General features: G+C 45.3%; 1 protein-coding gene across 1 annotated transcript in view; it reads right to left on the minus strand.

Moving 5' to 3' along the window:
- The window catches only part of ADAMTS9 (ADAM metallopeptidase with thrombospondin type 1 motif 9), a 914,249-nt gene that overhangs the window by 12,345 nt on the left and 887,238 nt on the right, over positions 1 to 14,666 (minus strand). Inside the window, exon 39 of the mRNA XM_086939088.1 lies at positions 13,530 to 13,634. Within this exon, the coding sequence (XP_086795214.1) occupies positions 13,530 to 13,634 (105 nt within the window). The remainder of the gene's footprint in view (positions 1 to 13,529; positions 13,635 to 14,666) is intronic.

Raw genomic sequence — 14,666 nt, forward strand, 5'->3', positions numbered from 1 at the left:
CTGCCACTATTTACTTGCCGCCCCACGGCGTGCAGTGACGCGGACCCGTCTGCGCGTGACCGGGGGCCCCTCTTTCCTGAGTAGCATCACCACTGTGGAACTGATCCATGGGGAAGCCCCGGGGGAAGCAGGGGGGTGACTCCTCGCCTGCGGCAGAGTCGGAGACGGGGCGGGACCCGCTGGCTGCCCCTCCTGGCTTACTCCCGCTGCACCAAGTGGAGCAAATCCTGCAAGCTATAACGGACACTAGAGCGGTTTTACAACAGGATATAGCGCAGGTGGCAACTGGTCTTGGGCTCCTGAAGGCTGATCATGCCAAATTGTCGGACAGAGTGCGGCAGACGGAGATCAAGCTGGATGACATTGAACCTGGGCAGCGCTAACTAAATACTCAAATGGGACACGTCCTGTCCCGGCTGAGGACCCTCGAAAAGCCGCAATAGAAGAAACAACGTTCGCGTAGTGGGCCTGTCGGAACGCATTGAGGGGTCTGATATGGTGGCCTACCTCGATCGCTGGTTCCGAGAGGTGGTGGCGCCCGAGGGCCTGTCGCAGTTCTACACGCTGGAGAGGGCCCACAGAGTGCCGGCGCGCCCGCCGGATCCTGAGCGTCCGCCTAGGCCAGTAGTGGCACGTCTCCTTCACTACAGGGACAGGGATTTGCTTCTTCGTGAGGCCAGGACTTCGGGCCCTTATACAGTGGAAAACAGCAAAGTCACACTATTCCTGGACTATACTCTTGAGGTGCAAAGGGCCAGGCCGGTCAAGCGTGCTCTCAGAGATGAAGGCATTTAGTATTCTTTGATGTTCCCTGCCCGGTTGCGGATAGTGTTGGATGCAAAAACACACGTAATAGCCCAGAGGAGGCCTGGTCGTGGCTGGGGGGCGCTGTTGCTCTCATGGCTGGACACCTGGACATTTTTGGGGGTTGGTGCTGGATGTGTTGGCTGGCTGCTGTTGTTCTATTCAGTTCTGCCCCACCCCCACCGGATGGTTCCCAGTTAGTACGCCTCTGCTATTGCTTTGGAGGAGTTTGTTGGGGTTAGTTTGGATGGGTTTCACTATGTTAGTGCCTGTTCTGGGGGGGGGGGGGGCAGGTTCTGCTAGGAGTGGGTTTGGGGTTGTCGGGGATGATGGGAGGGTTGGTTGGGGACTAACACTCACCAGCGTGTCTTGGAAGGTTCAGCACTGTAGGATGTTTTTACAGTTAGACTATGGGACCGTTACCTGATGTAAAGTGTATGACTTGGAATACGCGGGGGTTACACTCTATGCAGCGGAGGTATAAGAATCATTCATATCTGGTACGCAGGGGCGCGCAGATAGTGTTCCTGCAGGAGACTCATCTGACTAAAACCAAGGGATTAGCACTACAGTGTAGGTGGAGAGGGCAGATTTTTTATACTACTTATTCGGCCTTTGCAAGAGGGGTTTTGATCTGGGTCCGGGCGGGAATCCCCTTTCAACTAACTGACCAATTGATAGATCCTGAGGGCATATATGTAGTGGTTACGGGACGCCTTCACGGGCGGCATGTAACTCTTTGCGGTATATATGCCGCTAATGTGGAACAGGCGACTTTTTTTGCTCGAATGTCCGAAACACTAGCTGGGTATCTTACAAATCCGGTGTTGTTAGGGGGGACTTTAACTCCATTACTGATGTGAACATGGACCGTTCCCACCCCCCATTGCCTGATGCCCCAATGCATAAGTTATCAAAGGTCAGACGCCAGTGGCAGGATGACTGAGGACTCATAGATGTGTGGCGCGTACAACATCCTGGGGAGCGAGATTATTCCTACTTCTCGGCCATGCATGATTTACATGTGGGACTGGATGCGCTCCTCTGTAGTGCTGGGCTTGCTACTATGGTGGCTAATAGTGAGTACTTATGCGAACCATCTCAGATCATAATCCGTTGTTGTTGTGCTTTTGCTGGGTCCTGGAGCGTCCGACCGTGCCGTCCTGAAGGCTGCACCCTGAAATGCTGGAAGACCCGGCTTTCCGGGCTGACCTGGGGACGGGGATAGACCAATATTTTAGTGAGCATGAGGGCACTGCCACGTCGAGTGCAATTGAATGGGATGCCTTTAAAGTGGTGGTCCGGAGCTTGTGTATTACTAGATGGGTGGGAGTTTGGAAGATGTTACTGCAAGAAATTGACTTGGCAGAGGGGGAGCTTAGGGAGGCCGAGCAAACCCACTCCGCCAACTAAGAGGCGCGTGACCTGATTTTGAATGCTAAAGAGGCAGCGGGTGCAGTGGTGGAACGTTTGAGGTGTTTCGATCATAGGGCTTACCTGGCCCGAGTGCATACTGAGAGGGATAAGGTTGGTACTTTCCTGGCATGTCTGGCTAGCCCCCATCCTAGGAGTGCACCTACATTGGCGCTGGCCTCCCCGACGAGGCACATGGAATACACTCAACATCAGATTAATGCCCGTTTTCGTGACTATTGTGCGGAGTTGTATAATAGTCAACTGCAGGCTGACGAGGATGATATGCGAGAATTTCTGGGTGCCCTGGAACTGCCCTGCATAGATGCAGAACAGGGTGATTCCCTTGGTCAGGATATCACACTGTCTGAAATTAGGTGCGCTATCAAGCAGATGGCGCGCAACAAGATGCCGGGACTGGGCGGTTTGCCCATCGAGTTTTATTTGACCTATATTAATGTCCTGGCCCCTAGACTGCTGTTGGTCTTTCGTGAAGCCAGGGAGTTGGGAGTTTTGCCGGCAACGGCTAGAGAGGCAGTTATCGTCCCCCTACTTAAACCAGGGAAGGCCCCTGATGTCCCCTCGGCGTACCGCCCATTGTCCATGCTCACCACGGACTACAAAATCTTGAGTCGTATACTGGCCACTCGACTCCTCCCACATATGGTGCGTCTGATTCACCCTGATCAGGCCGGTTTTAGTCCTACCCGCAATACTGCTTGTAATGTACGCCGCTTGCTAAGGATTCTGGGTGCGGAGTATGGTGAGGAGAGGCTGGCGGTGATCCTCTCCGGGGACATTGCGAAAGCATTCGACAGCTTGGAAAGGCCTTATTTGTTTTTTATTATGAGGGCCTTTGGACTTGGGGAGGGTTATGTGAGATGGACGGAAATGTTATATGCGTCGGCGAGCGCTAGGGTGAGTATCGGGGCGGTCACCTCTTCGTCATATCCAGTGGGGCGGGGAACTCAGCAGGGATGCCCCCTGTCCCCGCTGTTATTAGCCCTTGCCATAGAGCCATTGGCTGTTCATGCCAGGTTGGGGAGAGCGTATCAGGGCCTGCAACATTGTGGTACCATGCACTTTATATCATTGTATGCTGATGATCTCTTGATGTTCCTAAGAGACGCAGGGGTTGCCCTGGAAGGGGCGCGTGCGTTGCTTTATAGGTTCGGGGACATTTCCGGACTTAGGGACTTAGGGTAAGCTGGGATAAAACTTGTATTTTTCCGGTTGACCCAGAGTGTGACTCGCCTGCTCCTGCGCAGGGCCTTAGGTGGGAACCCCGCTGTCTTCCCTACCTGGGGACGCATATCTACCACTCCCAGGAAGACTTACTAGATGTTAATATTGGCAGGGCAATGCGGGGCCTTAAGAGTAGCATGCAGTTTTGGAGCACCTTGCCACTTTCGGTGGCGGGTCGTGTGGCCCTTTTGAAAATGGTGGCAATACCCCGATTGCTTTATTTCCATACCCTATCAGTGTGGATTCCTTCGGTCTATTTTCGGCAGCTCCGGTCTATGGTTGGGGGCTTCATTTGGGGAAGAGTTGCGCTTGATACGCTAATGAGCCCGAGGGCGGAAGGGGGCCTTGCCATGCCTGATTTTGAGTTATATTACTTGGCGGCGCAGTTTCAGGGTCTCACCCAAGCGGTGGCCCTGGAATTTCGAGGGCCTGAGCGGGAAGTCGAGCCGGACATACCTCGGCACGTGTTGTCGTTTGTGATACTCCAGCAGAAACTATTTATGGACTCATTGTCCATTGAGGAACGCACTCTGCAGCTTTGCTGGAGGTGGTACCATCGTAAAGTTGGGATACAGCAACCTTATGCCCCGGAAATACCCCTAGGTATGTGTACTGCTTTTCCGCACGGGGGGATTGGTCGGCACTGGCGGAGTGGGAGTCGCTTGGCCTGCAGGTAGTGTGAGACCTGTATGAGGATGGCGCTTTAATGCCCTATTGTGCACTACAGGAGAGATTTGGGCTTCCGCGGGGCCACTACTTGATTCACACGGCACTGGTGGCTGTAATTCAGAAACATTGGGGAGGGGGCCTGTCGGAGCCACCAGTGAGTTCTGCATGCCAATACGAGGTAATGGTGGCGGGCACTTATAAAGTTGTTACCTGCTTATACCAACGAATGCTTGGGGAGGGATTGCCGCCGCTGCGAAAGACACATGACAAATGGGTGATGGATATTGGTAAAGACATACCGGACACAACCTGGTCGCAGTTGGTGAAAAGCGCTTGGAAGAGCACAAGAAATACCATATTCCAATTGGTTCACTTCTATATACTGTATAGGGCGTACCTCACCCCGGCAAAGGTAAATCAGTATTTTCATGTGGATACAGCGCAGTGCCCCCGTTGTATGTTAGTGAGTGCTGACTTGTTGCATATGTTATGGGGTTGCCCGCAACTAGGCACATACTGGGAGGATGTAGTGATGCTATTGTGCGATGTTACGGAGCGGCGGATCACCCCAGACAGAGGTACCTGTTTGTTGCAATGGTTCCCCCACACTAGCAGAACAAAAATAACTAGTAAATTTCTAGACCTGGGGTTGCTGCTGGCCAAGAGGGAGATCACGACCCACTGGAGGGCAGCCGGGGGGCCCAGTTTCGCCAGGTGGAAAGCAGCGTTACTTACATGGGCGGGGAGTGAGAGCGTGGTTCGCCTACAACAGGCCCAGAGAGCACATAATGAGAAGGTGCTGGAGGCGGCGCGGGCGTGGGAGGGTCTGGTTGCGGACCTTAAGCCTGCGGATGCGGACTCGGGTTCGGAATCCAGCGAACAAGTGGAAAATGGAACCTAATGACGGAGTGTGTCAATAGACAGAACTGGGTGTGCATGGGTTTGTTCCCCCCCCTGCTATAGCCAGGTTGTTGTACACTGCTGTAAGGGTGGAGCCTTATTTCACTAGTATTGTTCCCATGGGTGATTGCGAAATGTTATGCTCTGGAGTCTGACACGCCGGTGAGTGTGGGTGGGTTGTGGGTGGGCTGTTAGGGGGTGGAATAGAGTGACTTAATACTGTATGGCCATGCAGCACAGGAATGTTTACAATACAGTTGGGTATTTGAGTACTAGCTAGGAAGTTTGAGCATATTTAGTTCTTGTTAGAAAGTTTGCCCTTCTACATTCGTTTCTAATACGCTACCTATGCTTTCACATGGACTCTGATTTCTTCTTGCCTGTGCACTGTGTAAGGTGAATATATTGCTGTACTTGGTCGCTATGTTAATTGTTTGTGGTTGAAAACTAATAAACAGATTTACAAAAAATAAATAAAAAAAATGAGAGCCCTGGACGAACAGGTTAGTTGGCAACCGCTCCAATAAGGCGCAGGACAGAGTGACAGAGGACCAAAACTCTGTGGCTTGCATAATGTTGTATGCCAAGAAGGGAAGGAGCAGGTCAGTTGGCACACACTCCTGCACCCAGTTCCTAGTTGTAAATAATTCCCAATTTAGTTAGCCCAAAACCTAGAGTATGCGGACATTTTTGCAGGCTCCCCCAGTGATCTTGCAGGAGGTAACCTAATCCAAATTGAATTTAGCATAGTCTAAATTAAGTATTCTGGTTGTTGGAAATTATAGTTACGTTTTAGCTGAAGACAAACTAGCTGAAAGTGATAATATGCTGTGGGAATACTTTTCTGACTCTCTCTATGGGGCTGCTGATATTAATGTTTTTCCAGTGGCACAAGCTGGCTTTAGAACTGAACATTTCTTGCCAGCTGTACTCTTACAAAAACATTATTCTGGGCAAGCCTCAATCCAGATGAAATCTATTTTCACTAGGCTCCCTCAAACTATCCTCCTAATACAACATATATTGCTTGTCAAACTCCGGCACTGTAAAGACATAATTTCTACAGCATGTTCTACTTTAGATTAGATCTTTTTTTAAAGCCAGGCTGACTGATAAAATATTTCATTTGAAAAGTCTTGCCAATGTGACAACTATAAAGTATCATCTGAAAAGACTTTGCCAGGAAACGTGATCACTGCAAAGAAACACAGCAGGCAGAGCAAGTTTGGCATTTGCTAAATCTGCAAGTGTTGCGTTTAACACACCAGTGAAAATAAAGTTGTTATACAGTAAGACGTTCTCGTGCCAGCGAATTCGTCTCTCTAGTAGCTAATGTCGCGGAAATCCAACTGCAAACCAAGTAGTTCAACAAACAGCACAACAAGGCTATACTTAATTAAATTACTTTATAAACAAAAAGACTGTAGCTCAGCATACAAATGTCTGAGATTGTGCGAAAAATGGTGTGTGATAGATCGTGTGCACTTGACAATTGCGTGTAAGGTTCCGTGAGTGAAACAGAACATGGGTGTGAGAGACTGTGGGCCAGATTTAAGATTTTTTTCATGCAAGACAACTTTCTGCGCTGGGCTGCGTGAAAGGAAGAGGGCAGGAATCAGGGCCGGCTTAGCACTGGTGGCGCCCTGTGCGACAATGTTTGTTGCCGCCTCTCTAATGACCGCCACGGATTTACTCACTACCACTGTTTGACAGTACCCCTCAAGTCTCCATAACTACTGTCTCTTAGATTCATTTAGTTTTATAGCGCCACTCAAACCAGTTTGAGATGTCAGAACACTTTGCGTCACACACGGATTTCACAGAGACAATCAATCATCAGTGCGTAAATCAGTATATAGGAAATGTTACATAAGACAGAGGCCTACCAGGAGTCCTTGGACTGGAAAAGCACACATTCTGAATTTGAAATGCAACACCATTGTTAGGGTTTTTTTTTTAACCCTTTGGCTGCGGCGGTAATTCCGCCACGGCGCTAGGGGGGAGGGGGGCCGCGTGGCGCCGCCATGCTCATGACGGAACCACTACGTCACGAGCCACGGGCGCGCTGTGCTAATGACGGAGTGGTTCCGTCACGGCCCCGCCCGCTCAATAAAACCGCCGCGCAGGCGCGGAATTGATGCCGCGTAGGCGGGGGGGCCGTGCCGTGACGGAACCACTCCGTCATTAGTACAGCACGTCCGTGGCTCGTGACAGAGTGGTTCCTTCACAAGCACGGAAGGGGTTAATAATAAGAATTGATTTCTACCCAAATAAACCCCTTTTGCATTATTAGGACAACGAAAAACTGGGCAAAAAATATACAGCTCTAATATTTTCTTTGCAGTTTGCATGCAGCTCTTTGATGGCAGTTAATAGCTCACTGCTCTATAATAGGATTTTAACTTATAAACTGCAAGTAGCAAAAGGATCTCTGACAAAAGCGGTAACCCATTGACCTATTTATATTATATGCACTTTGTGATGTCAATGGGACACGTTCTTTGTAGCGGGCGTATTAATCCTCTGTGCTATGTGTCAAAATTTTCACTAGACAAAGCTCCGGTCTCTCTCCAGGAAGAACATTAATCACCGGAGTTGTCATTTTTTATTGATGCCTGAAAATTGCTGAGACAATGTACACAGCATCAGGTGCTTTTAAAACGATGAACATGACGCCCCCACCCCAAGTCAGCGCCCAGTGCGGTGGCACCGATCGCCCCACCCTAGAGTCGGCCCTGGCAGGAATGTACCATATCACTAAAGAAATGGCGCATTCCTGTCCTCCACCTGCTGCACAATCTGCAGCCTAACGCTGCTCCACATACCCTTGGCCATGCCTGAGTTACAGGCGGTATTGTTTTTGTGTCCCCCAATGAAACGCCCCCACCAAGCAGAGAAAACCAAAGCAGCGATTTATTTGTGGTGTCTTCCATTACTCCAGATCTACAAAGCCACGCGGAGCCACGCAAGGTGGCATGACGTGTCTTTGTAAATAGTATTCAAGTTTCGCATCGCCCTGCGTCCCTTTGCATGGTGAAAGGTTAATGCACAACCTTACTAAATCTGAGCCTGTGTACATTTGAGAGGTTATATATGGGCGAGATTGAGTGTGAAAGCGATTATATGGGGGGAAAATGCTGTGAGTACCTATCTGTGTAAGAGATTGTGATTTTGTGTGTGATAAAACATACCTTGGAGTTTGTGCGTTTTTTTAAATGGTGTTTGAAATTGAAAGTGCAGGCACAAGTCAAGGGTACTTGGATGATACGGAGAAGCGCGGGTACTCTCCGTTTATGTGTATTACATCCACACCCCGAAGTGCAGGTACTTTCCTTTTCAAAGTACGAAGTGCAAGGACTCAGTAACTGTGAGTTCCCGCCCATTTAAAGCACTGTTTTAATGATATACTGTGTGAATGTGGGACACTGTAAAAATATGTTCTACAACAAAGAACAGTTGTGTCTTGTTTTGTGCGTGTGTAAAAACCAGGTTGTAAATAAGAGTATGAATATGTGTGTAGGTGTATGTGAGAGAGGTCGTGGAATAGTGAGGGGTTTATTATTTTTGTGACTTTGTATGTGCGTTGAGAGAGAATTTGTGTGAGATTGTACGACTCGACATGGATGTAAGTCAAAGAGAGATTGTGTGTATAGGTGTGAGAGTTATTGTGGTGTGATAAAGAGAGACAGCGCAATTGTTGCCCTGAATCACTCCCACATTCATGAAAATCGGGTCGAAAGTGTTTAGTTATACTGTGTCTCATAAAGTCAATTTAACACTGATGGAAGGGCATGTCGGGAACAGGTAACTGGAATGGCAAAATCCTTATTCCCCCCAGGAAAGGCATAAAACACTTGAGTCGGAGTGTTTTTGGAGGCACTTGTGATGAGCTATTAATGCTTCCGATGAGATTTGGCTGTACTTAAAGATTAACATGAATACGTTTATGAAAATCTACTCAACTCAGGTGTACAAATACTTATTTTTAGGCTTTGTGTAACAAGATACCATAGATAACGCAGGAAGGGTAAAGTGACGACCAGCAATTAAGAACCCTTTTAAGTATGGCTCTTTGGGCATAGAAAGAAATGGAAAATTCTTGTGGGCAAGTACGCTCTCTGGGGTCAGACAGTGTATCATAGAGGGTTGCATACTGGCTCACATATATTAATGGTCCACTTCTGCACAGGCCCTTAGGCAGTTTTAAACAAAGCCTTTGAAAGACTCAAGAATACATGCTTTCAGGGGCGATTACACATCTTCGCGCTCATTTCCACTGCGGCCACACGTACCTACACCAGGTATGAGGGGGAACAATAGAGCCAGTATGAATAAAAAAAATGTCATAGATTTCAATAGGAATAGAGCATTAACTGATCACAACCAAAATATTTTATTTGAGGCACCCCTCAGTGACGGGGTGTATTTGCGGTAATCAGTCAGAACATCAAATTTGTAATATTGACATGGCAAAATATCGAGTCTAAAATATAGAATGGGCATACTATCGACTTACAAGAATAAAGTGGTGCAGAATATCGAAATGCAGGTAAGAAATATCATTTTTAATAATATCGAAGTTAGTAATATCGACAGTCATAATATAGTTGTTAAAAATATCATTTTTTTTATAGTGTTTTTAGTGTTAGTATATGTGTTAAAAGTATGTATTATTTTTGTATTGTATGTTTGTATTTTTTCAAAATAATGAATTGTAATTAATTTAAATTTGTGTATTTAAATCCGTAGCGGTTGTGGGTTTATAGGGGAATAGAGTGGGAAGTAATTTAATTATATTATATTGTCTAGAAATATTAATAAATAATTAATTATATGTTAATTATTTTTTGTGCAATTTATTTCTGTAGCGGGTTGTGGGTTTATAGGGAAATAGGGTGGGAAGTAATTTTTTTGAAATTGATTTATTATTTTATTAAGTAACAATTTTGTATTTAATAATTTGTATTGTTAATTAAGTTAATTTATTATTAATTCATTATAAATTGAATACTAATTACTAATTAATTGGTAATAATGTTAATTGTGTTAATTTTATCAACCAGTAATTAATTATATATTAATTATTAATAAATAATTTGTAAATATGTTAATTGTGTGCTTTTTTTCCAGGAGTGGGGTTGGGGTTGATAGGGGACTAGGGTAGGAAGTACTTTAGTTTTAATGTAATTTTTATTATTTTTTATATTATATTTAGTAAAAGTTATTTTATAGTGTTCATTTTCTGAATTAATTTAGATTTGATGGTTATTAATGTTATTGTTAATTGTAATAAGTTAATTCATTTTTAAATAATTATGTTAATTTATTAATATTTCACAATATTGTAGGTGACATTTATAGGGGAAAATGGTGTGAGGTAAATTAATTTTCAAAAATATTTACTTGGTATTGGTAATTATATTGCAGGAGTGGGTATACTAAATTTTTCCCCTACACTATCCAACACTTTCCCTACTGTTGCACTCACTGGAGCGGGAATAGTCATTTTTACCCTCCCGCTATCCGACACTTTCCTTACTGTTGCACTACCTGGAGTAGGAATAGTAATTTTTATCCACCCGCTATCCAACTCTTTCCCTACTGTTGCACTCTCTGGAGTGGGAATAGTAATTTTTATCTACCCACTAGCCAACACTAGTGTACCATTTGTTGGAGTGGAAATAGTTATTTTATCCCCTACGCTATGCAATGTTTCCAGTAATGTTATATTTAATGAAGTGTAAAATATTATTTTATAAAAAATATTTTAATGTTGTAACTTATTATATATAATTATTTTTATGTTATAGTTTTATCTATATATATGCAATTATATTTTAAATTATGTTTTTAATCTGTTATAATCAAAAACAATAATTATTTGTAATATTATTAAGTTAATATATATAATAAAATTGAATGTTTATTTTTTACATGTTATTTATTATTTATTAATTTTTACTTTTTTAAATTATTTTTAAGTATGTTTTACTTAATTATATTGATAATTTAATTAATTTTATATTACTTTTAAGACATTTAAAAAATTCGATATTTTAGCAAGCTATATTATTTACAACGATGTTTACGATTCGATATTTTTGTACTTACCTGTTTGTAGATAGTAAGTCGATATTCTGTCGTTCTATATTTTTCCATCAATATTTTGTCAGGACGATATTCTGCTCCTCGATATTCTGTCAGTGATCCGTATTGGCAGCTTTTATTTATTTATTTATTTTATTTTGGAATTTTATAAAGCGCATGGCATTACGCACACCGGCGTGTCCCCGCGCTAAAAAAGCGAGAGTGAGCATACACAATGGGGAGGCTACACCAAACCTGAACTGAAAAGATGTGTTTTTAGAGCTCTACGGAATTTTACTTCGGAGGGTTCAAGACGCAGCTCCGTCGGAAGCATGTTCCAGCTCCTCGCCGCCAGTAATCTAAAGGATCTGCCTCCCATTCGGGTCCTATGTATTTTGGGGACTACAAGTAGCCCGGTACCAGAAGATCTAAGCCTGCGTCCTGGGCTGTAGGGAGTGATAAGGGACCGTAAGGGATTAGGTGCCTTGCCATTTAGGATGCGGTGGCATATGCATAGAGCTTTAAAAGTTATCCTCTCCCTTACCGGGAGCCAGTGGAGCGTTTTTAACCCGGCTCTAGAGGCAGATCTTCTAGGAAGTCTTAGCACCAGCCGAGCTGTGGCATTTTGCAGTACCTGGAGTCGATTTAGGCTTTTTGCTGTTATTCCCAGGTAAAGAAGATTGGAGTAATCCAGTCTAGATGTCACCAGGGCGTGCACAAGAGTCTGTCTTGCTCCAACCGGGAGTAAATCTAGAATCTTTCGTAGACTTTTAAGAATGCCAAAGCACATCACGGTTACTCGATCGACCTGGGGAGCAAATGTAAGACCGGAGTCAAACATTACCCCCAGATTTTTTGCTTGTTGGCAAGGCATAGGGGTAGAGCCCAAACAGGCCGGCCACCATGCCGATGACCACACACTCGGACCATTCCCCACCACGAGCACCTCAGTTTTGGACCCATACAGCTTCAGGCAGTTGTCAGACATCCAGGAGGCAAGCTCCTGCATGCAGGCACTGAAGCTGACCGCCGCAACATCCGTCGCCCGTGATAGTGAAATGGCCAGTTGTGTGTCATCGGCATATGACACCAGCTGGATTCCATAGCCCTCAACAATGGTGGCCACCGGGGAAACATACAGGTTAAACAGGGTGGGACTCAAGGAGGAACCTTGAAGTACCCCCTGATCAAGATCGAATGACCTAGAGTAGTGTTCACCCTGTCTAACCCGAAATCCCCGGTCAGTGAGGAAAGACTGAATCCATCTCAGCGCTGGCCCTGTGACGCCCCCATTGTTTAGACACTGTAGCAAGGTGTAATGTGCTACAGTGTCAAATGCTGAACTAAGGTCTAGTAGAATGAGGGCCATAGTTTGACCCTCATCTACCCCTTGCCTGATGGTCTCCGTGGCCAACAGCAGCTCCGATTCCGTGGAATGGCGAGACCGAAAGCCAAATTGAAATGTAAAATGTAACATAGTGCCTTTTTCAGCTACCAGTGGGTGATACCCTAAGATTGCAGCCTTACATTGCCAGATGGACTCCATGACCGTTTTAGCACTTTTCAGGGGTCCATAAAGTATGGTGAGAAATAGAGTATCCCTTACCATGTACAGTATTACTCAGGTAACTGACAAATAGTTTGGAGAAGTGTGGCTCACCGGTTAGAGGCGGCAGACCCAGAAGCAGAGGTCGGCCTGGGACCAGGGTTCATATCCCGACGCGGCAGGGTACGGAACCAAAGTCAGCGGGCTCGATAAATCTCGCCTCGGTGCCTCTCTAACCATGGGTCCCACGCTGCAACTCTGGGCAATAGCTTGCTTAATCTCCACAATGGCCCCCTCGCTGCCGGGCATGCCTGGCTTCACCTTGGGGATGCCCAATAGGGACCATCTCACAGGGAAAGCCAAGACGGGTTCCCCAGCGGCACACAGCGCCAAGAAACCCTGGGGTGAGCGTGTGCTCTACAAATTCATACTAACATAATATAACATAACATACTGGCACCTGAAACCTCCAAATATCAGTCAAATTGATTGCAAAGATTTCCAAGCAAAGTCAAGAGCTGATAAAGCTCTCCATAAATACTGCTCCCACTGAAAAAACTGTCCCATACCTGCCAAAATGATTCTATACTGCCCTAGACTTTCTCTTGTTGTGGGGCTTGCAACGGTGGCCTGACCCTGGTGTCAGAGGTACATGTCAGGTTAGCAGAGTGGCAATTTGTTAGTGTAGAAGGGCCCCCTAAGGAGAGGGCATGGCCGGTGATGTAGAGGTTTTTGACAATTTTTTGGAGCCAGAGTCAGTTTATCTGTTCAAAAGGGTATCAGAGATAACACACTTTCTATACACTAACATATAAAGCAATTACAATGTCACACGTCATAGCTTATCTATAAAACATTATCTTACTGGTGATTTTTTTATTTCAGCCACAGCATAATTTCCTTGAGACATCCATTTGGTTGAGTCTGTCAGAGCAAGACCAGTTCCTTGGAGGTTAATGCGAAAACGCCCCTAGAAGAAAATAACAGGGTTTTAATACCTGCTTTGGACATGTATTGTGGTAAAAACACTCTAATTGAAAAAATAATAAAAAATAGAACGAATAGTTTAAGAAATTAAATTTGGTAGATAGCTTAGATGGAAAAGGAGCAAGCCTATTAAATCCCTGTGAGGTTTCAGAAGTATTGATTAAGCACTGGCTCTTCGAAATCATCCCAAACCTGAGAAGGGATAAAAAGAGACATAGATTGACAGCCCTGGGGACAGTGCTGGATAGACATCCACTTGCTGCATTCCAATGTATTAGGGCGAAAGACATTTATTGGCATGGGTCTCTTCAGAGGGGATACATTTGACAGTCAATAGGAGGAATAAGAGTGCTGTGAAGGAAATAGGTGATTGAGCGGAGATTATACTTCAGCTGTCTGAGTCAAGAACACAGCAACACTGTAGCATCCAATTAGACAATCACAGTGGGACTCCTGGAGGGGGAGAGAGGAGCAAACTATATGTAAGCACATTATGAGTGTTAGAAATGGGGTCTCTAGATGGCAGTGGTTTGCACCCTATCCACAGCTAAAATAATCCCTGCTCAACCCCATGGTAGCTTGGCAAGAGCAGTCAAGCTTAACTCCTAGGCAATGCGTAAAACATGTGTACATACACATAGTAACACAGTAAAAATACTACAAAAGGAGTACACATCAGTTTAGAAAAATAGCCAATATTTATCTGAAAAAAACAAAATGACAAAATTGAGCAAGTTTAGTCCATAGAAATCAATGGATGCGTTTGTTAATCACAAAGTACATCAGATGCATCAAAAATCAAAGACGGTGCAAGGAGCAGGGGAGATCAGGTGCCGAAAAAACAAAGCAATGCATTCGTTCCTTACTACACAGAAGAGGTGATGCATCAGTTATTTACTGCTGGGCAGGGGAGTCAATGTATTGGTTCCTTATTGGCAAGGGAGGTGATGTGCCAGTTCTTTACTAGCAGGGAAGGTGATGCATTGGCTTCTGGACAAGTGGCTTTGGTTCCTTA

Source organism: Lissotriton vulgaris, chromosome 9 (assembly GCF_964263255.1).
Source record: "Lissotriton vulgaris chromosome 9, aLisVul1.2, whole genome shotgun sequence".
Lineage (NCBI taxonomy): Eukaryota > Metazoa > Chordata > Amphibia > Caudata > Salamandridae > Lissotriton > Lissotriton vulgaris.